We start from the raw sequence: 24,630 nt of genomic DNA, 5'->3' as shown, positions 1-24,630 counted from the left end.
AAATCACGTGAAAGAACAATGAGGAACAAGACACTCATAGGAACTTGGAACTAATAGACTGACTCAAGAATGCGGAAAACAAAACATATTTCTTTTTAGAGCATTTTCCCTCTTAAATCAGTTCTACTGGAATGACTGCTAGAGCCAGACCCTTTAGAATGAATGATGATGCATCCTTTTATAGCATTCAATAATGCCTTGGCCACTACTCCATGATTCTTTACTTGGGAAACAAGCACAACCACTAACCCACTAACTGTTGAACGTGATATATGAACGTGGAGTATAATGTGATTAATTATACTTGGGGAACAAGACGATACCAAGTAATGCATCCTATGTCTTTTATATCAAACATGATTTACCCATGACTTCACAGGATTCCCATGTAAATAGGAACCTTAATTGTTTTACTTATAAACGTTTATTTAGCCTTGACAATCTAGGATTCCCAATTTTCCAGGACTCTAATTAATCAATTAATTTAATTAACCTATTCCAAAATATAAATCTTATTTATCTTATTTAGAATCATAGACTTAGTCAATTACCTATTTATTAAAGACTTTTAATCAAATTGAAGCTCTTAAATAAATTATCCTAAATGCACATTTATATTCTAAGTAAACTGACAATTAGATTAATGCATACTGACGTTATATTTAGGATGCATACCAAGTTCCTAGACACGAGTTCACTGACACGAGTTCCACGAGTTCCTTTTGACACCTTGTTCCATTATCTTTCACGTTTTCACATACTTACACGAATCCTAGAAAATAAACTCTTATTTCTTGTCTTCATGTTCCATGTTGTTCCGCATGTTGGTTGTTCCTCAGGAACAAGTGCTCCGCATATTGGTTGTTCCTCAGGAACAAGCTAGTGCTCCTCAGGAACAATGGTTGTTCATCAGAAAATCGGCATATTGGTTGTTCCTCGGGAACTCCTAACATTGGTTGTTCCTCGGGAACTCCCAACATTGGTTGTTCCTCAGGAACTTGACAGTGTTCCCTTCAGGAACTTTCATGTGCTCCAGCTTGTATGGAGTTCCTCCTTAGGAACTGTTGTGTAGTTCCAGCTGTGGAAGTTTATGCTTCTTTGATATAAGCATCTCACAATCACCAATAACCAGTAAGTTATATTATTGATGACTTGGGCACAACCATTTATTAATGATCCTTGCACACATACAACTTGAAAACCACGTTAGTTGATTACTTTAGTTTGTCATCATCAAAACCATATTGGCTCAACAATTAACAAATAATAATATATAAATAAATAAATAATGCAACCGTTGTCAAATGATCTCTACGTTTACTATTTGCACGGTAATTAAAGAACTTTGATGAACATGTGATGGTAACAAGTGGGAAAATGAGTGGTTATAAAATGCTCAATAATGTAAGTTGGTGAAAATTAATATTAAAATGTTGTAAGTGGATAAGTTGTGATCGATGGAATCTTATAATAAATATTACAAGTTGTATGTTTTGGTGGACCAAATGAAGGCATGAATGTAAAATTTATATTGACAAAAATGAAATGAAGCAGAGTGTAAAGAACTTTTGAAACAGAATAGGACACGTTTAGTTCACCTTATTTTCCCTTTTCTGACCGGATCTGATCTGAACTTATTTTTTCAGTTCTGAACTTATTTTTTCTGATCAGAACTTATTTTTTCTGATTTGATCTGGTCTGAACTAATCTGATCTTATTTGATTTTTCACAATTAAGTTTTAAATAAAAAACAACAATTATTAATATTAAATAATTTACATGTAAAATAAAATTTATTGATATTTATAATATAGTTATTATAAATTGATATGGACATAATCGGTTCTAAGTTGGATATTATCTAGACATGTCGGTTCTGAAATGGACATAATGGTTATGACCTGAACATATTATTTGGACATGCCGGTTCTGAATTGGACGTATGGGTTAAGATCTGGACAGATTGGTTCGGATCTGACATGATCTGTACATATCGGTTTATATTTGGACATGATTTGTACAGATCGGCTCTGTTCTGGACATGAGTTGTACATATCGGTTATGATGTGGAAATGATTTGCACATACCGGTTCTTCTCTGGACATAATGGTTCTGATCTGGACATGATGGTTTTGATATGGACATGATCTGCACATATCGATCATACTGATTCTGATATGGACATATCAGTTCAGATCTAGACATGATATATACATATCGGTTTTGATCTAAACATATCAGATATGATCTAGACATGATTTTCATAGATCAGTTATGATCTGAACATGACCGGTACAGACGTGGACACGATATGTACAGATCGATTCTGATCTACACATATTTGTTCTGATCAGGACATGATCTGATTTGGACATATTAGTTCTCTGGACATGATCTTTATAGATCGGTTCTGATCTGGACATGATCTGTAAAAATCAATTCTTATCTGGGCATGATCTGCATAGATTAATTCTGATATGGACATATGAGTTATGATCTGTGCATGACCTGTACGTATCGGTTCTAATCTGGACATGACCTCGATTCTAATATGGACATGATCTGTACAGATCAGTTATGATCTTGACATATTGGTTCAGATTTAGACAACGTCATTTTTTTTATTTAAGCAATAATAATAATAATAATAATAATAATAATAATAATAATAATAATAATAATAATAATCTACCGTGTCTTCAAATTTTGATTTTTTTGAGTCCGACACTTGGATCCATACCCGTGTCCGATATCCGTACCCGTATCCGAGTAACATAGTATGTGGTATGCAACATGAAACTATGCTTCAGAAAATGGTAATTTTTTGTAGTGACAGTTCCATGTATTTATTTATACGTTGTTATTATTTGCAACCCAAAACATATGTCAGACTTTTTTGCTCTTTTATTTTTATCCCCCTTAATGAAATATTAAAATCTCCTTTGAATTTCAGTTTTGGGCAAAAAATGACTAAATGAACTTTAATGAAATAAGTCAATAACTCATCACTTAAACAGTCACACCTTTCTTCTTTCTCTTATCATCACCATTCACCACAACCACCGTTGCAGAGCCAGTCTCACAATCAGCGGCCACCCTCACAACCACCAGGCCACCGACATTACCTCATGGATCATGAAGAAGGGAGCCTTGCATTAATCTCCTATATTGCTATCCTGGACGCGATAGAGAAGGAATATTCTTTCTTGGAAAGGCTTCAAGGTGATCTTCAAATTCTTTTTGAAGAATACAACATCGCAATTACTAATCTAAACCTGAGTCATTAGATGAACGCCTAAAATTTGATGAAATAGAGAAGCTATGCAGATCAAGAATTAAGTTAACTGATAGAAATTTGAGGACGCACGCGGAAGTTTTGATGAACCTCAATTATATAAAAAATTTGTATTTTCATCATTGATTACATTAATAAGAATTGTACACCAATATTTGCGAGAGTCCATCTCTCTCACTTATATCTTTGGTATAACTCTTGATTCTACCCCTCACTCATGTTTTTTGTGGGAGCTCTCTTGATTTTCTCATCCCTAAACTTATGCAAATACAACCTATTTATAGTTGTTCACTAACTAGATTTTTCTATACATTTAACTAGATATTTTTCAAGTAAATTCTAGACATTGTTTTGGCTAGATTTTTCTACACACTTTACTACTAGATTTTTATATTGTACATTATAGATTTAGATTTTTCCAGATTAATATTTTAACACTCCCCCTTAATCTTGAAAAATCTTGTACTTCAAAATGTTTCATGTTTCGAAAATCTCGCTGATGCACTTGTAACCAACCACCCATCGACATGAACGCTTGAGTTCCATTAATGTTGGCACCCGTGTTACCAACCTCCATCTTCTCGATACCTTTTATTAATCTTGATGATCTTCTCGTTGGTATCCATGTTACCAACTATCCACTGATGCACATGTCACCAGTTATCTCCTGAAATTTTTCCTCAAATTTTATTTTTTTATTGGTGCTCATGTCACCAACCATCCCTGCTAATGCTCTTGTTATTAGCAAACTTCATAATCTTCTTCAAAATAGATTTTCTTCACCAAAATTGGTGACATTATTTTTCTTGAACCTGCAATTCTTTCCTACATGACCAAACCTTTTGCACTCCCAAAATTGTGGTTTTCCTTTAAACCAACAATTTTCACTATCATGGTTAGTCTTCTTACAAATATTGCAGGAAAGTTTAACATTCGTACCTTTGAATTTCGGTGAATTCTCTTCTTCATGATCCCCAACCTTCTCCTTGAGTGTATGCAATCTAGATCTGGTTTCTGTAGCTGTTCTTCCATAGCCAACCATCTGTTCGATCTACAAAAGAGGATCTTCTCCTCGTGCCTCCTAAAGGAGAACCGCCACCTATATTCCTTCGTCTCTGTTCAACAGCCTCGCCGGAAAATCAACAAAAAAAACTCAAAAACCTAAAAGGCAATAAAACTTGAAGTGAAGAAAGAGGAGTGAGGCAGCCAAAAACCTGAACCGCGGAAGGCGAAGACGGCAAGGCCGCAAACTTCTCCTCCATGTCTTTCCTTTGCCGCGCTGCTCACTGCTTCCCTATCCCATCGACCACCATATTCTCTCGCTGTCGAAAAATCTACGGCAAGAGAGCCACCCAAACTCGTCGCCTCTAATCCCCGTGGCTCTCCGAAGATCGTGACAGAGATGACGAGGAGAAAGAGGACGCCATGGGAGGAAGGAGAGAGAAAGTTGCGTTTGAGGGGAGAGAGACAGAGGCGGACGGAGAGAGAAAGTTCATTTGAGGTGAGAGAGACAGAAATGAGAAAAATCAGTTGAAAAGTAGCGATTTATACACGACCCGATAAATGACCCACGCCCCGCGAACTGACCCGCGAACCACCCACGGGTCGGGTGGTCTGACCGGTCATACAGCCGTTTTAAAAAGTTTGTATAATATAAAAACTTATAAAAATATTAATATTTTGAAAATATATATTAAGATGAAGTCAACAATATATTATATACTAACATTTGTTTTCATATATTATGAATAAAATAGGGTCAAAATGAATTATGTAAATAGTGCAAAAAGTCAAAACGGTGCGAGTATTAAGGGACAGAGGGAGTAATTGTTATAGCGGAGTAAAAGCTACACGACCTCACAGTTAGGCTCTCAAGGTTGAGACAGTAAGTTAGGACATTTTCAAGCACCGGTCCATCCATAATTAATGTTTCAAGGTGAAGCGATTTCAGGGTAGTAAGATTATTATGATGATGATGATGCTGCTGCTGCTGCTGCTGCTTATAAAAGAAGAGAAAATCTGACTGAATTATGTACTCACATCCCACATGATTACTGCCAAAGTCAGTTGACAAACTCAACCGTAAATTGCTAACCTTTTTTCTTAACCCGAATTTAATCCACTTATCAATATCAGCAACATATGATCCATATTCCATAGAGTGGGAATTTTATTCTCAAGGTGTTGAGATACGAGGCACGATTCATGTTCATGACCTTGTTAACCCATCTAACATATTTGTCTACGTTGCTAATGATTTCTCTTTTGCGTGCCAAGAATAACTCTAGCTCTTCGAAATCCAAATCAATTAGGTGTGTAGACCTGTTAAACGGGTCGGGTTGTAAAAAATTATTTTCGGGTTTGGATTAGATCGGGTCGGTCACTTTCGGGTTCAGGTTTACAAATGCTTGTTCAAGACTCAGAACTTTTGGGTTCGGGTCGACCCAACGGGTTGAGAGATTTTAAAATGCGCATTATATTTTCATTAATTTAGGTGATAAATATACAAAATATGGGCACAAATTAAAAAAATTTCCTACACAAGTTTATATTTAGTCAAATTAAACCATAAAATGGCGTAGAATTCAAACTAAAATCATATTACACACAATAAGAGTAAAAATAACGTGTTTATTATGCTTAAATTTTATCATAATCTCATTTAATTATTACTATAAATACAACGATTTTCAATCGGTCGGGTCCAAAACGGGTTCGGTCGAATTTTGACCCATTACTTTTCGGGTTGTTAGGAGTCGGATAAAATCGGGTTACGGGTCACAAAATCTTGTTCAGGACCCAATATTTTCGGGTCGGGTTCGGATCGGGTCGATTTTTGACAGGTCTAATTAGGTGAGTCCAAACATACTCCACCTTTTCGAAAGAAGGCTAGTTTTTCCTGCACTTCTCATCTCCACAAAAGATAATATGTATCATTTGGTAACTCGCTAATTCGACCCCGTCTGTCTTTCCTCCCATCGTCTTCCTTAACATTTATATTCTTCTTCTTAACTTAATACTTCTTTCGTACGTACCCTACTGCACTGTACCTCGCACAAGTATTTCCAGTCAGCTTTAATCATTGAAAGTGAGGGGATTATAGGAAAAATCCTCATCTCCAAATAGCTCCTAGTGGCAAGTCATTACCACTAGGCTAAGCCTTACTTGGTGCAACCTTTCTAGTTTTCTTTACAATATTTACCCACTCTACCTTGATTTATGCTTTAAAAAAAAAAAATACAATTGTGCATATCTTGTTAGATTCGTCTCAACTATTCCTAATATTTTCAATGTTTTATAACTTAATTTTACGTGATAATTTAAGATATTATCCGTTGAAACATGAATTAACAAAATTGAAAATAGAAGGGTTGTATCTTAACTAAATGGAGGAAGTATAATTTTACCAAAACATAATAATTGAAGTTTAAACCTTAACACCGAATACTCACTCTTCTTTTCTGTTTGCGGGCCGGTGCTTTGCCTCCTTTGTATTCATCATGCGTAACGATTTGTTCCCCTTGAGTTGGTTTAGGTTTAGGTTTAGATTTAGCATAGTTTTTGTCAAGTATATCCCACAGTTCAAAAGCTGTTTTGGCTTGTAAAACTAGAGGAACGATATTAGAAGAAATGGTACCAATAAGAGCACCAAAAATCAATTTATCTTGGCGAAACCATGTTCGATAAGCAGGGTTTGGGGCGGTGGTAGTACTGTCTTTGGATATGGTTATGGTTGACTGGTTGTGGGTGCCATTGACTTATTAATTTATTAGTGATAGTTGATAATGGGGTATTTTGTTTTAATATAGTTAGTTGGAAATGTGTCAAATAAAGGGGCGGGGATGGATTGAATTTTTTTGAATGTTCTTTTAGAAAGTAGGAATATATGACAGGTCAATGATTATGTGAAAGAAATTATATAATATTAGTAAAAATATTTCATTTATAGAAATGGTGCGAGTATTAAGGGACGACTTTATAAGAAAAATGGGGCGAGTATTAAGTGCAGGGGCGGATCCAGAAATTTGCAAATGAGGGTCACAGAATTTTTTTTATAATTTTCTTTATAATTTCTCATATTTGCTCTTTTTAGGGGGGGTTAAAGTTGAGTGGTAAATAGTCAAAATTATTAAAAACGACATAATAAAATATGTGGAGGATTTATGAACTTTATTGGATTTTCATAACAATAAAGCTCAACACCTAATCCAAATTGCAACAATAACTTGGCTTGATTTCAATTTAAAATGGAAAAAACGAGTTTATCATACTTTGAATGAGATTTACTTTATTAAAATAATTGACACTGGACAAATAACGCACAAAGACACTAATAAAAAAGGAACATCATTCTTAACGCTTATGGGGCATTATGCTATTATATACGAGAGAATTATTAAGCCTCTAAGTCTAAGAAACATGCAACTATAAGTCTATAAAAATGGAGTATAAAAAATCTTTTACTAGAAAAATATCTTATGAAAATTACAAAATCTTTTTGAAGAAAAATAACATTACTATATTTTTTTTATAGTAAAAGAAAAATCATGAACTATTATAGAAAAATAAAAAATCGATGAAGGAAAACGACTTGTAAAGGAAAAAAAAAGAAGTTCAAGACAAAAAGAAGGAATACAAAATCATATTTGTTTTCGTTCTGAATTTTCACCCAATGTCAAAAAATAAATAAATCATATTTGACCTCCCTTTAAGAGGATTTGAACCCATATAACTTGGGTAGCATAGAATTCAAGCAACTATTATGCTATAAGTATATTTCATTATCATTATTTTAAGTTAATTACATATAAATTAACTATTTCAAGTGTAACTAATTACCCCAATATCAATTTTACAGTTTTTTCCAAAAATAATGGGGGTCCCTTTGAACCCGTCTAGACCTATATAGGTCCTCCCCTGATTAAGTGATGGAGGAGAGTATTAAAGAGCTAGTTGAGTTTACTGATTTCGGAAAACAAATTAAACCTAAATCCTGGAAATGTTGTATTGTTTGTTCTTTTTTCTGGAATTTATGTTCTTTTTTATATTGTTTATTTTTTTTTGTTGAAGTATTTGTTCTTTCTTGTTTATTTGTTTGTTCATAATAATCATCTGGTTAATGTTCATAATAAAATTGTTCATACTTTTTGTTTTATTTGTTCATACATTTTGAATTCTTTGTTCTTTCTTGTTCTATTATTGAGCATCTTTTAAACCCTTGTTCTTTCTTTTAACCTATTTGTTTTCTTTGCACGCTCATCATTTTCAAATCAGTAAATGTTCATCTTTAAATTGGTTGTGATCATCATATCAAATTACTTAATATTTTCATTTTCAGCCTATAACAATGAGGAGATTGAAACCGTGAAAGTCAAATATAACAAGTTAGTTATTATAAGGGATTACAAGGTTTTTCTTAATGGAACAGACTTATTATAAACAATTTACTACGTAGGGCATCCCATCAAGTCTCACGACTTAACAGTTGACACTAGCACTTGTACGTGGATAATATAAGCTACACTGCACTATTTTTTGTTGCTTGTAATGACTTTATTAATCCCTTTCTCAAATTATTATTCTGGTGAAGAAAGTGACAAAGACAATACAGGTTATGCTACTTGTGACTATAGAAGGTATTTACATGTTCGAACCAAAATCATATATAAAGTACGGTGGAACATTTTGGTTAGAAACCGTGAAAGTCAAATATTGTGTTCAAATCACACATACTTCATAAACACATCCAAAAGTATAAGAACTCGAGATTAAATCAAAAGCAAGATTCAAGATTGAAGAAATAGAAAATAAGTGGATGATTTCTACCAATATTATTGTAATTGAAGTACAATTTTACATAGACAATGCCTAAAATGTTAAATTTTTTGGTAAAATATGTTATTTGACATGTTTTAATTGCCCAATATATGTAAATATATGTTCAAAGTAATAATATAGTAATTCAATAACTAAGTTCATTTTAAAATTAGAAAATACTCATTTCACAATCAATAGATAAATGTTCATTTCTAAATTGGTTGAATAAATGAGGATTGCAAAATAATTAGATAAATGCTCATATTCGAATGAGTAGATGAATGTTCATTTCCAAATAAATAAATAAATGTTCATTTCCAAAATAGTAAATGTTCATTTCCCAAATAGTAAATGTTTATTTCCAAATAAATAAATAAATGTTCATTCCAAAATAATAAATAATCTGTATTCATTTTGGATGGGGGTACAACCAGCTCTTGTTGTACACGGGTACAACCAAAAATTTGTCATGAAGGACCCCTTTTATGACGGGTTCACGACAAGAAATCCCACCACTATTGGCCTTTAACGACGAAATTTTCCGTCGTAAATGGTACAATTTCTTGTAGTGAATCTATCTGTTTTCACCATTATTTTCTCTTTTGTATTGTTCCACCCAATTTTGGTTGTATTCTATTGGTGGCTGATTAAGAGAAGAAAGCAATTAAAACTCATTAAAACATTAATTAAGCTTATATTTTAGTTCAACATGAGATTACTGAAGAAAATTTTGTTGAATTTTGAAAAGTCACCCATTTACGGAAATCCTCAATTTACATATGAATCTTAAGTAAAAATTTCAAAATTGATGAAAAATTAGTCTTCAATAATAAGATTGCGACCATATTTTAGTGCAATATGAACCTAATTAGTAATTACTACGTAGTACTCCCTCCATTTCTTTTTGTTGTATCCGTTTTCATTTTAAGCGTTTATTTTTGTTGTATCCGTTTATATTTTTGGACATACATTTTATCCTAAAATACCCTTACATTTTTATCTAATTACCAAAATACCTAAAGATTCTACCCATATTCCCACCTAAATTTCCCCACCCCTATTATTTAATGGAAAATTTGTAATTATTAATCCAACCTTTTCCCGGTTTTCTTTAATTAAGCCTACCTATGCGATATTTCTAAATAATCCAACCTTTATGACCCAACTACTATTATTAAGCCTGGATGACCGGTTACCTGCTACAAAGTCAAGGAAAATTTGTAATTATTAATCCAACCTTTGCCCGATTTTCTTTAATTAAGCCTACCTATGCAATATTTCTAAATAATTCAACTTTTATGACCCAACTACTATTATTAAGCCTGGATGACCGATTACCTGCTACAAAGTCAACGTTAAAAACGTTGACAACCTAAAGTTGGTTTCCCTCCTAAAATATTGGACACGTCATCATCACTTGCCACCTAAACAAGGATTTCATTTTTTTTTTCAAAAAACCCTTAACCCTTCCCTTCTCTGTACCGCGCGTGTTTCAGTTCCTCTCTCCTCCATTACTGCTGCTTCAACCAAAATTGTACTGGTTCATGACATCATCAGCGATTTTCTTGTGGAAATAGGTGACTTCATCCACGTGCATTCAAATTTCGTCTCCAAAATCGTACAATTGAAGGTGAACTTACGAACCTTAGCGTTTTTGTTCCTTTTTTGGTAAGTTTTGAATTTTGGGCTTCCTTGATGGCCAGTTCGTAAAACCTGAGCTGTTGCAAGAATATAGTTTTTTTTTATGTTGTGGGATGTTGGTTATTTTGGTCTTGTTGGAAAATTAGAAAGAAAAAAAACCTTGAATTTGAAGAAGATCCAGATCCGCAATTGCTTTACCCCAGCCATAGCAATTGCTGATTATTTTTGATGAACTTCGAATGGAGAGGTATGAAGGATCGATAATGGTGGAGAAGAGGTAGAAGAGAAATAATGGAGAGGAGTGCAGAGATGAAGCAGAAAATCGCAGAGGAGAGAGGAACGAAAATTAAAATAGCAATTAAAGAAAATAAGGGGAAAAATAAAATAAAATAAAATAAAATTTATAATTGTTATATGCCACGTAAGGGTGAATACCGCCTATAGCAGGTTAGTAACTTGTTAGGCTTAATAATAGTAGTTGGGTCATAAAGGTTGGATTATTTAGAAATATCGCATAGGTAGGCTTAATTAAAGAAAATCGGGCAAAGGTTGGATTAATAATTACAAATTTTCCTTATTTAATTCTTTTCCCTTCCCCATATACCCATTCTCTCACCTCCTTTATCACCCATCACTATCACTCATCTCTCTTACCTTATTTCTTTATTATTTTCTCTCTTTTTATTTTTTATTTTTTATTATAATCCCTTACATACAATCATTTTTCTTACACCCAATCATTACACTTATACCAATACAAACCAAGATTCCAATTTTCTTAAAAACTCCCCACTTTCTGAAATGGATACATCAAAAAGAAATGGAGGGAGTACAATTTATGCTCAATTTCAATAATTTATTCAATTCATGCAATTACTGTTTATGCCAAATTTCGTATGGACGACCTTTGGTTGGGACATAGACGACTAGATAAAATAATTATGCAAATGACAGGAAATAAATGACGGAAAATAGAGAGAGACGAGACAAGAGATGGTGACGCGGAAAACCCGAAAGGGATAAAAACCGCGGGTGGCAATGAGTCCACCAATCCACTATGTTACTGGCATAAAAAGCCTCGTTGAATACAAGTACATTGTTTATTCGCGGGTATGTAAACGATGCTAATAGTAAAACATAGGTAAAAGATAACAGGGTGTACGAAGGGAATACATGAGTGGATGATATGCTTGGGGAGGGCTTGTTGTGGATGAGCTTCGTATTACGGCAGTACGTTTGTTGTTAGGGGAAGGAAAGCTTGCTCTTCTCTTCTGATCACTTGGATACGGGGAAGATCATAGAAGTAGGAGATGATTAGTTAACCGTAGGTGGTTTGGGTGGTTTTCGAACGGTTTCTCACAGGAGGGTAGATAATGGGAAGTAATATCTTGGGATCGGAGAGGATCCGATCCTTTAGGTCTTGGATGATGGTGGTATTTATACAGAACTCCAAGTCTAGTATTGTTGAGATAGTTGTGCTAGTAATGCTCCTTGAATTGCTCAACTGATTCCACGATCTTCTAAACCGCTTCCTTAACCTTCTCTAACTGATTTGACCTTGACTCAGCCACAACGACTCCCTAAAAGTAGGAGCTAACTGGTACGATCTGATTCACGTTGACCCGTTCATGCGTCGATCTCACGTCATACAAAACGACCCATAACAATAGCCCCCATTTTCCTAATTGTAGCAAGCCGGAAGTTAGGAAAATAATCTTCAAAGCTTGTCACCATGTTCGTTTGTTATCGACGCTAATCTGTCACTGTCTTCGGCTTGTCCGTCGTCTTTCGTACTTAACCTTGTTCAATGACGTCACCACCTGGTGTCATCCACGATTTCTGATAGCACTCGATGTCATCACGCGTATATTGGTGTCTTTATGTCGATGTTGGTGTCCTCAACTTAATGAGATGTAAACCTGACATCTTGTGAAAGAATCGTTTCTCTCAACAAGCGTAAGACGACATAGTGTAATTCTTACAAAACTTTGCGAAAACATGTTAAGACATAGCATTTAGTTAGGTATCCGGCGTCATGGCCAACTTTTGTATCTTCGTCTGTCTTTTGATATTTGCGGGCGTCGCGGCCGACTGTTGTACCTTAGTCTGTCGTTTGATGTTTACTGCGTCATGGCCAACTGTTGTATCTCAGTCCGTCGTCTGATGTTTACAGGCGTCATGACTAACTGTTGTATCTTAGTCTGTCGTCTGATGTTTACAGGCGTCATGACCAACTGTTGTATCTTAGTCTGTCGTCTGATGTTTACAAATGTCATGGCCAACTGTCGTAACTTAGTACGTCGTTTGACGTTTACAGGCGTCATGGCCAATTTTTGTATCTTAGTCGGTCGTTTGATGTTTACAAGCGTTCCTCTATTGTCGCCGTTGTGTGACATTCATCGTATGCAGGCGATATAAGCCTCTTCGTTTGTTCGTAGTCATGCGAAGAATTTAGAGATGGAAGTTGCGTCGAGTGGGCACAAGGCCGAATCATTTTAATCAGATGTAATGCCATGTGAGGGTAGGTAGCAGGCGACTAAGTTGAATTTACAGGTAAATGAAGTGGATTGTTCGAAGCAAACTTATGACGAATGTCAAGAAGAGTCGAAGAGTTGTGAGGTTTCCTATAACATGAGGACGAGGGATAAGAGGCTTCGATGGTGCAGTCTATGGAAGGAGAGTTTAGCCTATGGGATTTTCGGAACAGTAGTCTAAGTAGGTTTTGAGTATTCTGGGCTGGCTTCGTTTGTCGTCGGTGTTGAAGGGGAAGGACGTGTGTTTTTCTATTTTGTATTTGGCGATTGGTTAGGCGTTTGGACAAGCGTCAAGGGTGCATACACGTCGTTAGCTTAAAATGTTGTTTACGCTGTCTCTGTTGTTCGTTGTGGAATAGATGGCACCTGTGAGGTACTCAAAGAGCGAAGTTATGTGCACATAAATAGTACCTGCGTCGTCTGTAGTGGTCGCACTTAGAAGCGACATGTCGTCGTTGGGATCCAATAAGTTTAAGGGTCATGACCATGGAGACGTTGTCGCTTGTAGTTGATAGCGTCGTTCGTTGATGTCGTCTTCTGATGATGTCGTACGTTGTTGTTGTCGTTGGTGATATCGTCAACAAGTGATCTGTAGAATAGAAAAGGTAGAGGTGGACGTTCTCTTGATGCGATGTTAGCGTTGATTTTCAAATAAATAAGATGAAACATAAATATAATATAATTGCGTTTGGAAGGATATATTCAATGCGACAGATAAAAAAAACTGAAATTGAACTTTAATCGCAGTGTAGTGAAAAATGTAATAAATTAATCAACGCACGAAGTAAGTGTTAGATATTACTTAATATGGGCTCGTGTAACGAAATTACGTCGTGTCGCTGACTGTCCCTTGATGACGATTCTACAATCAGCAGCATTGTCCTGATGTCGTGACACCTCTCGTCGACGATCTTGTTTTCGTTCCTGAGATCATTGTCATCGCTTGTACCACCGTCGTCACATCTGGCGTCGTCCCGTCACGTTGAATGAGGTCGACACATCGCTGGTCTTGACACTGTCCATTCTAACGTTGGTCGACTTATTGGTTGATCCTTTCTTGTTAATCGGTTGACGTCCTATCACTTGTCGTCTTTGGGAAACCCAATGACTTCTCTTTATCCGCCTATTTCGACATGTGATAGTGGTTGAGCCCCCAATGTTTGTACATTTGTCTTAGCGTCGTACCTGTTACCAAAATCTCACGACAAGATCACCATGAAAATAAATTGTATCACATCGTTAGTTAAATTTCAAAGTTGTAACAAGTATATTAAATTGAACTGGAGTATGTATTATCTTGCCCCCCTGTGGCGGCTTTAGGAAGATATCATGACTGAAGTCGGCCACAGATATGATGACGTTTGTATATATTTGACGTCGTACATGCGTGCCAGCATGATGCAACCTCTAAACGTCCTGTCAAGTCAAATTACCTCGAAACAATTTGATAAAATGATTTAGTCATTAGAGAAATCGAGATATTCATGGTGCGATGCAATAGTTTATTAGTTAACTTGATGAATGTTGAATACGAGACATATTAATACAAGAGAACAACAATGAATGAATTGAAATGAGAAACTGTGTGAAAAATAGTTTAGAAGTTACTCATGTGTCATCATGGTCATTGATGATGATTATTCGACATTCCGATTTCCTTAGCTTTCTCAGTAGAGGCTGGTGGCGTCGTGTCATCGGTCATTGCCATCTCGTGGCGTCGGGGCGTACCGTCATGATCAAGGTAATTTGTTGTCATACATACATGTTTAACGACAAGAAACTTCTTGTCGTCATGGGGGTAACCGGAATGGTCGTGTCCTGCTGTCGTGACTTGCTGCCGTGGCGTCATGTTGTGCCGTCGTGACCTCATGTCGTGTCGTGACCTCGTGTAACACTATCACCAAAGAAATTAAAAATGTTAGATATTTATTTCTATGTGTCATACTTGATGCCAAATGATTTCTTATCTTCTTGTGTGGCTGATCGCGTCCTGCTGTCGTGACATGTTGTTGTAACAACGCGTTATGATGTGCTGATGAAGAACTTGGTGATGAGGACATGGGAAAAGGACACGTCGTTGCGTTTATGATGTCAAGTGGTTTGATGTTGGTGTGGGGTGAAAATATGATGACATGGAAAGTGTGATGGCGAAAGGTTAATTTTTCGAGAGGTGATTGTGTTGTAGGCTTGGCAATGTTGATGTGGGAAGTCACTTTGAGGTGTTATGTTTTTTGGGTCCGGTTGTGTGAATAGTCATTTGATGTTGAGCCCCCGATGTCATGTACCTGGCTAACATCTTGTATATAACCACATTCTCATATGAAGAGTTTATTTTTAACTAAACTTGAAATCATAACAAGCGACATGCATCAACATGGCAATAATAATTCAGATATTTTCGAAAATTAAATCGCATCAAAAATATCGTATGAAATTTAAATCAAATAAAGTATACTATATTCTCACGGCCTTCTAACGTTGGTCGCCTGCTTTACTCACGACCTTGCCAAGTGACACGTCAGTACCTGTAGAGAAGACAATGCTTGGCGACACGACATGATCAAACGACAAGTGGTGACGACGTTAGTACAAAAAGTGGGATAACAACGTATAGCATATATTTCAAAGTGCTTTTGGAAATTAAAACAAGCAAAGTATACTATCTAAAAAGCAAATCAAGTAAAGTATACTATATGAAAATTAAATGAGGTAGAGTATACTATATGCTCCCCTGTGGAGACTTCAGGACAACTACAAATTCTCCAATTTGATACTTGGACTGAAGTTAGCCACAAAATCTAGTATTGCCGACAATTTGTTGTTGAATCTCCATTTGCCGCCTTCGTTTTTGGAGACGTCGTCGACTGATGTGGAGGTGACGTCGGGCGAAACTATGTTGACGTCATGTCATTGGTGGATGACGTCACGTGTTCGCATCTGTTTTAGTGACAACAAGGACTAGAAATAATATTAGTTTAAATTAAAATCACTGGGGTTGAGTTTTATACCATACTTCTCGCGACGTCAAGTGATCAAATCGTCTCGAGATCTTATCAAGGTACGAGACAACTCATATTGTATCTTGTTTGTGATGACATCTGCACGATGGTCCGTGACGTCTAGACCGAAACCTGTCACGTATTCGAAAACGAGGCCAAACGATTAGAGTTGAATATTATAAATATTAGTACCTATTTTCGATGTCATCAAGTGTTGGTGTCGTTGTTGTCACGATATGCATCATCTAGGTTGAATTCGACCACTGCAACGCATCACTTCTAGCGATGACACCTGCTGATGTCGACACCTGATCTGGCGACGACATGTACCCTGACGTCATACCATATTCCATCGACCAACGAGCCTGGCGACGACACCTGACCTGCTGACGACACTTGACCCGTCGACGACGCCTGACTGTCGACGACACCTGATCCGTCGGCGACACCTGACCCGTCGGCGACGCCTGACCCGTCGACGACGCCTGACCCGTCGACGACGCCTGACCCGTCGACGACACCTAACCTGTCGCCGACACCTGACCCGCCGACGACACCTGACCCGCGACGACACCTGACCCGTCGACGACACCTGTCATGTCGACGACATGTGCCCTGACGCAGCTCCATTTCATGGTGGCGACACAGTATGACAACAATCCCTCGCCTGGCGGTAACTTTATTGGTGAGCCCCAGTGGGTCGAATATTGTGTTTGAGAGGATATTTGTGGATATGTGTTTGAAGATAAATCTAGCCATCTCCCCACAGACGGCGCCAAACTGTTTATGCCAAATTTCGTATGGACGACCTTTGGTTGGGACATAGACGACTAGATAAAATAATTATGCAAATGACAGGAAATAAATGACGGAAAATAGAGAGAGACGAGACAAGAGATGGTGACGCGGAAAACCCGAAAGGGATAAAAACCGCGGGTGGCAATGAGTCCACCAATCCACTATGTTACTGGCATAAAAAGCCTCGTTGAATACAAGTACATTGTTTATTCGCGGGTATGTAAACGATGCTAATAGTAAAACATAGGTAAAAGATAACAGGGTGTACGAAGGGAATACATGAGTGGATGATATGCTTGGGGAGGGCTTGTTGTGGATGAGCTTCGTATTACGGCAGTACGTTTGTTGTTAGGGGAAGGAAAGCTTGCTCTTCTCTTCTGATCACTTGGATACGGGGAAGATCATAGAAGTAGGAGATGATTAGTTAACCGTAGGTGGTTTGGGTGGTTTTCGAACGGTTTCTCACAGGAGGGTAGATAATGGGAAGTAATATCTTGGGATCGGAGAGGATCCGATCCTTTAGGTCTTGGATGATGGTGGTATTTATACAGAACTCCAAGTCTAGTATTGTTGAGATAGTTGTGCTAGTAATGCTCCTTGAATTGCTCAACTGATTCCACGATCTTCTAAACCGCTTCCTTGACCTTCTCTAACTGATTTGACCTTGACTCAGCCACAACGACTCCCTAAAAGTAGGAGCTAACTGGTACGATCTGATTCACGTTGACCCGTTCATGCGTCGATCTCACGTCATACAAAACGACCCATAACAATTACCAAATTTTTGCATGAACCCTAACCATGTAGTTAATTATAAATAAGAATAGAACATTTTTAGTAGCTAAAATTCCCTTAGAATGAACACTAATTAGATCTAAAATACAAATATTTTTCTATAACAAATTAATGTCCAACAATAATAAAAAAAATGGCCGAAAATTCGCCAGAATATGAGTTTTTATTTTGATTTTTTGGTGGAAAAAAAAACCCAGTTAAGATAGTTACTTTTAGCGAGCTGTTAAACTTAAGATCATAAAAATAAAAATAAAAAAAAATAAAAAAGTATAAGTTGTAAAACCTAAAAGGGATGAAGATAAATCCTAAATAAAGGTAGTAAAAGTATTCATTTATTTATGAACAAAACACACAGACACTTGTATAGTTGTATTACATCCTTAGCTAAAAATCTTCTTCGTGTTGTCCTTGAGTCCTTCTTCCTTAGCATGAATACAAAAGAGGACCAACATATATCATTCATAAAACAAGACTAACTATATAAAGAAATTCGAAAAATGATCGTCTAGCCACGATTAAGCTTAGTGGCGTTGAGTTTCTCGACCCTTTGCCCTTGTTTTGTTTAAGCCCCACACACACCACCAACCATACTCGGACGATGGTATACATGCAAGTTCACTAGAACAACACTGCGGTCCAAACACAACATTACAGTAACTTCCTTGCGGTGGTATGGATCGATATCATCGTATCAATATGGTTAATTAGTCAATATCGTATCAATATCATCGTATCAATATGATATCATCGTATGGATCGATTCTCTTCCTTAGGTGACGCAGTCTGCGACCGAGCTTGTGGAGTGCTATCGGAGTTATCAACGTCGTTTAAAACGATCACAAGCTGAGAAAGATAAACTTCAGGGTGACCTTGAAGAATATGTCAAGACTGAAGGTAAATGCCGGGAGAAGATTGCGCAACTTGAGCTGGATGTTGTTGCTGCAGGCAACAGGAAGGCCGACTTGGAACTTCTTTCAGCCAAGTTGGAGGAAGAGAAGACGAAATCAGCTGAGTTGCAGGCGAAGTTAGATGTTGCGCTGAAATCTGTTCGGGAGGTTGAGAAGGCTGCCAGGGAGGGTCGCAAAGCTGTTGCACTGAAGGCCGTGCAGAGGTTCATGAAGTCTGACTTTTACTGCGAGGAGATGAAGGGGCGTTACAATGGTGGATGGACTGCTGCCTATCGCTGTCCGGTTAAGTCTTTAAAGCTGAAAGGCGCTGACTGACAAAAGGTTGGGACGGCCTATGAAAAGGGGGATCATGAGAAGGCGACTGGCCTGGAGACCCAAACTTTTCATGACATGGTTATTCAGAATGCTGACCCTCGCCTTCTACCTGATAGGGAGATTCCTGAGTCTGCTTATTGGAGCGGTGCAGACGGCTCAGCTTGACGGTCTTGGCAGTCATCACCAGGCTCTTCCTGTGGCTCTTCTAACAGTTTTTTCAGGCCTCGTACTTGTTAATATCTGTTGGTAGTTTTGTGAATGTTATTGGCGGATGTAATTTATAAACAATTTCTTTTGCTTCTTTTTAGCTGTTGTGGCACTCGTCTTTTGTTGCGTATTAGTGTTTCAAGAACGTTGTGTTCGTCTTGACTGCGCCGTTTGTGGCGTATGTTTGTGCCGTTAAACAGCTACTCACTCCGCATTTTGCTATCTTTGGGTGGTGGCTGTCGTCTCTATATTTCTCAACTTTTGTGTGATGCATTTAATGGATTACTCGTTTGTTTTATTGCTGTCGTATTTCATTCAACTTGTTACGTATTGGATTTTTCCAACTATTGTGTTGTGCTCTATCTTGCCTCATTGCTGACTGAGCCAATGTGCCCACTTTTCAGACTTAATTATATCGTATCTCGCATCATTGCTAACTGAGCCAATTTGCTCAACCTTTTTCTTTATTTATATCGTATCTTGCACCATTGCTGACTGAGCAAATGTGCTCAACCTTTTGTTTTTATTTATATCGTATCTTGCATCATTGCTGACAGAGCCAATGTGCTCAACCTTTTGTTTTTGTTTATATCGTATCTTGCATCATTGCTGACTGAGCCAATGTGCTCAACCTTTTGCTTTTGTTTATATCGTATCTTGCATCGTTGCTGACTGAGCCAATGTGCTCAACCTTTTGCTTGCGTTTATATCGTATCTTGCATCATTGCTGACTGAGCCAATGTGCTCAACCTTTTGCTTTTGTTTATATCGTATCTTGCATCATTGCTGACTGAGCCAATGTGCTCAACCTTTTGCTTTCGTTTATATTGTATCTTGCATCATTGCTGACTGAGCCAATGTGCTCAACCTTTTGTTTTTAATGCCGTGTCTAATTTAACTTGAATATACTTGCAGCTTATATATAAGATTTCAAAATATGGCTCTGTTGGCCCTATTACATTATGTTTTCGTACAACTTCATACATGGAATTTTCTTAAGGTATCTGCGTTCCATGAGTTCTTCAGTGGTATACCATCCATCTCCATCAGTCTGTATGATCCAGCTACTACTTCTTCCCATATTTGGTAAGGCCCTTCCCAATTTGCAGTCAGTTTGCCCTGATCCATCCGAAGCACAGTTTGAAAGGGCTTTCTCCTGTTGCTTCTTTTACCGTCGTTCGATTACCCCATAGAACTTCCGGAACTGTATCCACCCATTTGCCCTTGAATTCATCCAGCTTTTTCTTAAGGGCTATGAGTATTTGTTTGTTTGCAGCTTCGGCTTGCCCGTTGCTCTGCGGGTGGCAGACTGATGCGTATGCAAACTTGACTCGATAGTCCGCCAGGAATGCCTGGATAGGCGCGCAGTCGAACTGGCATCCATGGTCGAACACTATCGCTGTCGGTATTCCGAACCTTGTTATGATATTCTTACAGATGAATTTCCGTACTTGGTTGGCTGTTATCTTTGCTAATGGCTCAGCCTCAATCCATTTCGTGAAGTAGTCTACGGCTACGATCAAGAATTTCCTGCCCCCAGAAGCTGTTGTGAAGGGTCCTACAATATCCATTCCCCATTGGGCGAATGGATTTGGATTAAGAATTGGCATCAGATCATTTGCTGGCATGCGTATTACTGGGGCGAACAGTTGGAATTTCTCACATTTCTTGACATAATTTTGCGCATCCTCGAGCATAGTTGGCCAGTAGTAACCTTGTCTTTGGCAGATCAAAGAAAGTGTCTTTCCTCCTACATGGTTTCCACATATACCCTCATGCATCTCCTCGATTAATCTTGCGGACTCGTATGCCGTCAAACATCGGAGCAAAAAGGCTGAATGCTCTTTTATAGAGTTGTCCCTGATATATAACGTACCAGCAGACGTCTTTTTTGACTTTCTTTGCCTCGTTGATGTCGGCAGGCAGCACCCCTGTCGTCTTGTACGTCCAGATATTATCGTACCATTCTGTGTTTGCCGTGATGACCATTACTTCTTTCCCTTTATCCTCCGTGCTTCTTCTGTGCATGATCTCTATCATTACTGATCTATTGAGCTCGATTGCTTTCGAACTGGCTAGTTTTCCTAGGCCGTCTGCGGCAGTGTTTAGCGCTCTAGGGACCAGTACGATCTCAAAAGCTTCCAGCTTCGTTGTGAGTGATTTCAATTTTTCTCGGTATCGCCGCATTGACGGTTCTTTGGTTTCGTACTCTCCTGAAAACTGATTCGCCACCAACTGAGAATCTGTTGTCATTATTATCCTCTTGGCATCTGCCAACAAACATAGCTGTACCCCTGCGATGGCTGCCTCATACTCTGCTTCGTTGTTCGAAGCTGTAAAAGTGAATCTAATTGCGTATTCGAATTTATCTCCTGTCGGAGAAGTCATGACAACGCCGGCTCCCGCTCCCGACTGAGCGGCTGATCCGTCCACTGATACTTCCCAGGATTCTGCTTTGGCTTCATCCTCCTGATAAGATGCTTCGACTACGAAGTCGGCCAAGGCTTGGGCTTTTATTGCATTGCGCGGGTGGAATTCTACATCGTATTCCGACAGCTCTATTTCCCATCGCAACAGCCTGCCGGCTGTATCCATTTTTTGCAAAGCTTTCTCTAATGGGAAGTTCGTCAGGATTTCTATGGTGTGTGCATCAAAGTATGGTCTGAGTATTCTGGCGGCTATCAGGACTGCATAGGCTATTTTCTCTATCAGTGAGTATCTTGCTTCTGCCGGATTCAAAATGTGGCTGACAAAGTATATCTGTGAGGGGGTCGAAAAAGCACGAGGCTAATGCGTGACCTTGTCCCTCGTGGGTGTGACGTTTCTTCTTGTCAAATCAAGTGTAATTGGATTTCCTGTGAGTTTACACCCAATTGACTAGTAATATAGGAGTCGCCATTAAGTTTTTAACGACAATGAGAAAAACTGACAAAACCCGGTTATCGTGACATAAAGGGAGTGCAATTATGTTTGACCACGACGGCCGTAGGTTCCCTTGTGATCCCTGGTGTGGGGATCTCTCAACATACACCCGCAAGGTAGAGATTGAGGGTTCGGGGGACTGTAACTACCGAGAGGAGTACTCGCTCTTCGATAACTCCAAAGGCAGGATATCCTTACTAGCTCAGCATAAATAATTGAAGGGACATGCGTTAACTATTAAACTAATCTGAGTTGATTTTAACAATATGCAACATATAGTATTAGATCGAGCGCGATTATCTGATTTAGATTGTATTAAGGGACCTAGCATGATAATCCAATTTCCCAAAAATATCATATTTTTTAGGTGTGATAGAACAATCAGATTTAGTTAGTTTAACAGTTCATAAAAAGGGCGAGGAAAGCAATTAAATCATAGAAAAGGGACACATTACGACGCACCCTTGAGAGGTGCGTCACGGTTCTCAGAAAACTAACCACTTTGACTTTGCTATTTCTCCTTTTATTTAACGAATCTCAAATTATAGGACATGATACGTTCTGTTCGATGTTTGGATCGATTGCGACAGAACGCGTGATCAGTTTTGCAGCGTGAGGCTTAGGCTTAGGGGTTTAGAGTCAATACTCAGAATAATAATTGTGTCTTCCTCTTTTCACGTCGAACTTGGGCTATATTTATAGAAAAGAGTTCGTGGAAAGATAGAATTGTAGAGCTCTAATCCACGGGGAATTAGGAAAGAACACGTCCCAGGTAATTTCAGCGCCCAGGCCTGGGCGCAGAAGATTTCGGCGCCCAGAGCCAGGCGTTGAAAATAGGACCTGGGCTGTTTTCTTAGTCAGATTTGGATTCCTAGAATCCGGAGTGTTTGAGACTTTAATCGAGTCTTTTAGTGCGTATTAATTTTACGATGGAATGCATCTGGGCCCGTTACGAACTCTAGGCTCGTTAGGATTTTAATTAATACGTGACTCTTATTTTCGAATCATATTAGGAATAGGATTCTCTCGTAATCTCTATCTCATTTAGGATTTATGTTGGAGTGCAACACCTAATTCTGACAGGTTTCTATCTTTTATGACTTGTCACTTTTAACAACTACCCATTACGGCAGTTACTATTTTTAGCAGGTTTCCATAAATAGCAGGTTTCTATAAATAGCAGGTTTCAGGTGAAATGAAAAGGGGAATTAAGATTCGTTATTTTATAGGAGATGCGTTGTCAAGTGGAGATTTATGCTTTCATCATCGAACCTTCCCTTTCGGGAATGGGGACAAAAGTAGGTGTCTACAGTTAGCCCCCACTTTGACTGAGTCTTGGAGTAAGACGATGGTCAAAGTATTTAGACGGAGTGCGTCGCACAAGCCATGGTGACCTGTTTTTGCGAGGGTCTCACGAGCCCCCGAGTGATAACATTTGACTTAAGGGTCATCACTTGAAGTGTCGACATATCCCTCACGTGTCATTGGGATTTGTCAACGGATAGTATAGAAACTTCCTCACTTTGTCATTGGAAGGATCTAAAGGTGCGTGGAAACTCCCTCACTTTATCATTGGGAGTAGCTACAGATGTTTTCGAAATCAAAGCTATAAAGTGTAATTGGGCCTGGCCAAGCCCAATCACGAGGTAAAAATGTTTTTAAAGATTCTCATTTTCAGGGTTAGCTAAACGAGAAAACCCTCTTATTTTTATGGGACGTAAAACGAAGCAAAATCCAGCACATCGTTCTTTTTTTGAAAAAACAGAAAACCAATCCTTTAATTTTTGGAAAAAAGGAAAACTACTCACATCGCTTTTTTTTGGAAAAACGGAAAACCAATCTTTTAAAGGGAAAGCTACTCACGTCGCTTTTTTGGAAAAACGGAAAACCAATCCTTTAAAAAAAGGAAAGCTACTCACATCGCTTTTTTTGGAAAAACGGAAAACCAATCCTTTAAAAAAGGAAAGCTACTCACATCGCTTTTTTTGGGAAAAACGGAAAACCAATCCTAAAAAAAAAAGAAAGCTACTCACATCGCTTTTTTGAAAAAACGGAAAACCAATCCTTTAAAAAAAAGAAAGCTACTCACATCGCTTTTTTTTGGAAAAACGGAAAACCAGAAAAGGTTATCGCTGCAAAGACTAAGGACCTGCGCGGCTAGTGACGCAGACCCCGCCGGCTGAAGATGGCGAGCCTATTTTTGTTTTTTGAAGAATTTATTTTCTTTTGAGGGATGCTCGGATTTAGTTGCAACCTGAATGTGGGTTGACAACGTGCTTAGACGGACCATTGTCTCGTGGTCATCATCTTTCATGGTTTTGAGCTAGTCTTTACGGCTCAATTTTGCCACTACTTGGGTCCTTGATTAGGGGACTATGAATAAGTATCAACGGCGACCT

At 38.0% G+C, this 24,630-nt stretch overlaps 1 protein-coding gene across 1 annotated transcript; it reads right to left on the bottom strand.

Moving 5' to 3' along the window:
- Window positions 1-20,418: 20,418 nt before the first annotated feature.
- On the bottom strand, window positions 20,419-21,904 carry LOC110801898 (uncharacterized). Its single transcript, XM_022007304.2, has 2 exons — window positions 21,273-21,904; window positions 20,419-21,169 (listed from the first exon to the last, which is right to left on the bottom strand). Exons 1-2 carry the CDS (start codon window positions 21,902-21,904, stop codon window positions 20,419-20,421), a joined length of 1,383 nt encoding a protein of 460 aa, XP_021862996.2.
- Between the last annotated feature and the right edge of the window lie 2,726 nt (window positions 21,905-24,630).

This window comes from Spinacia oleracea, chromosome 4 (genome assembly GCF_020520425.1).
Source record: "Spinacia oleracea cultivar Varoflay chromosome 4, BTI_SOV_V1, whole genome shotgun sequence".
Classification (NCBI taxonomy): domain Eukaryota; kingdom Viridiplantae; phylum Streptophyta; class Magnoliopsida; order Caryophyllales; family Amaranthaceae; genus Spinacia; species Spinacia oleracea.
Note: the sequence above shows the minus strand (reverse complement) of the source record. Positions and strands in the feature narration are given on the sequence as shown.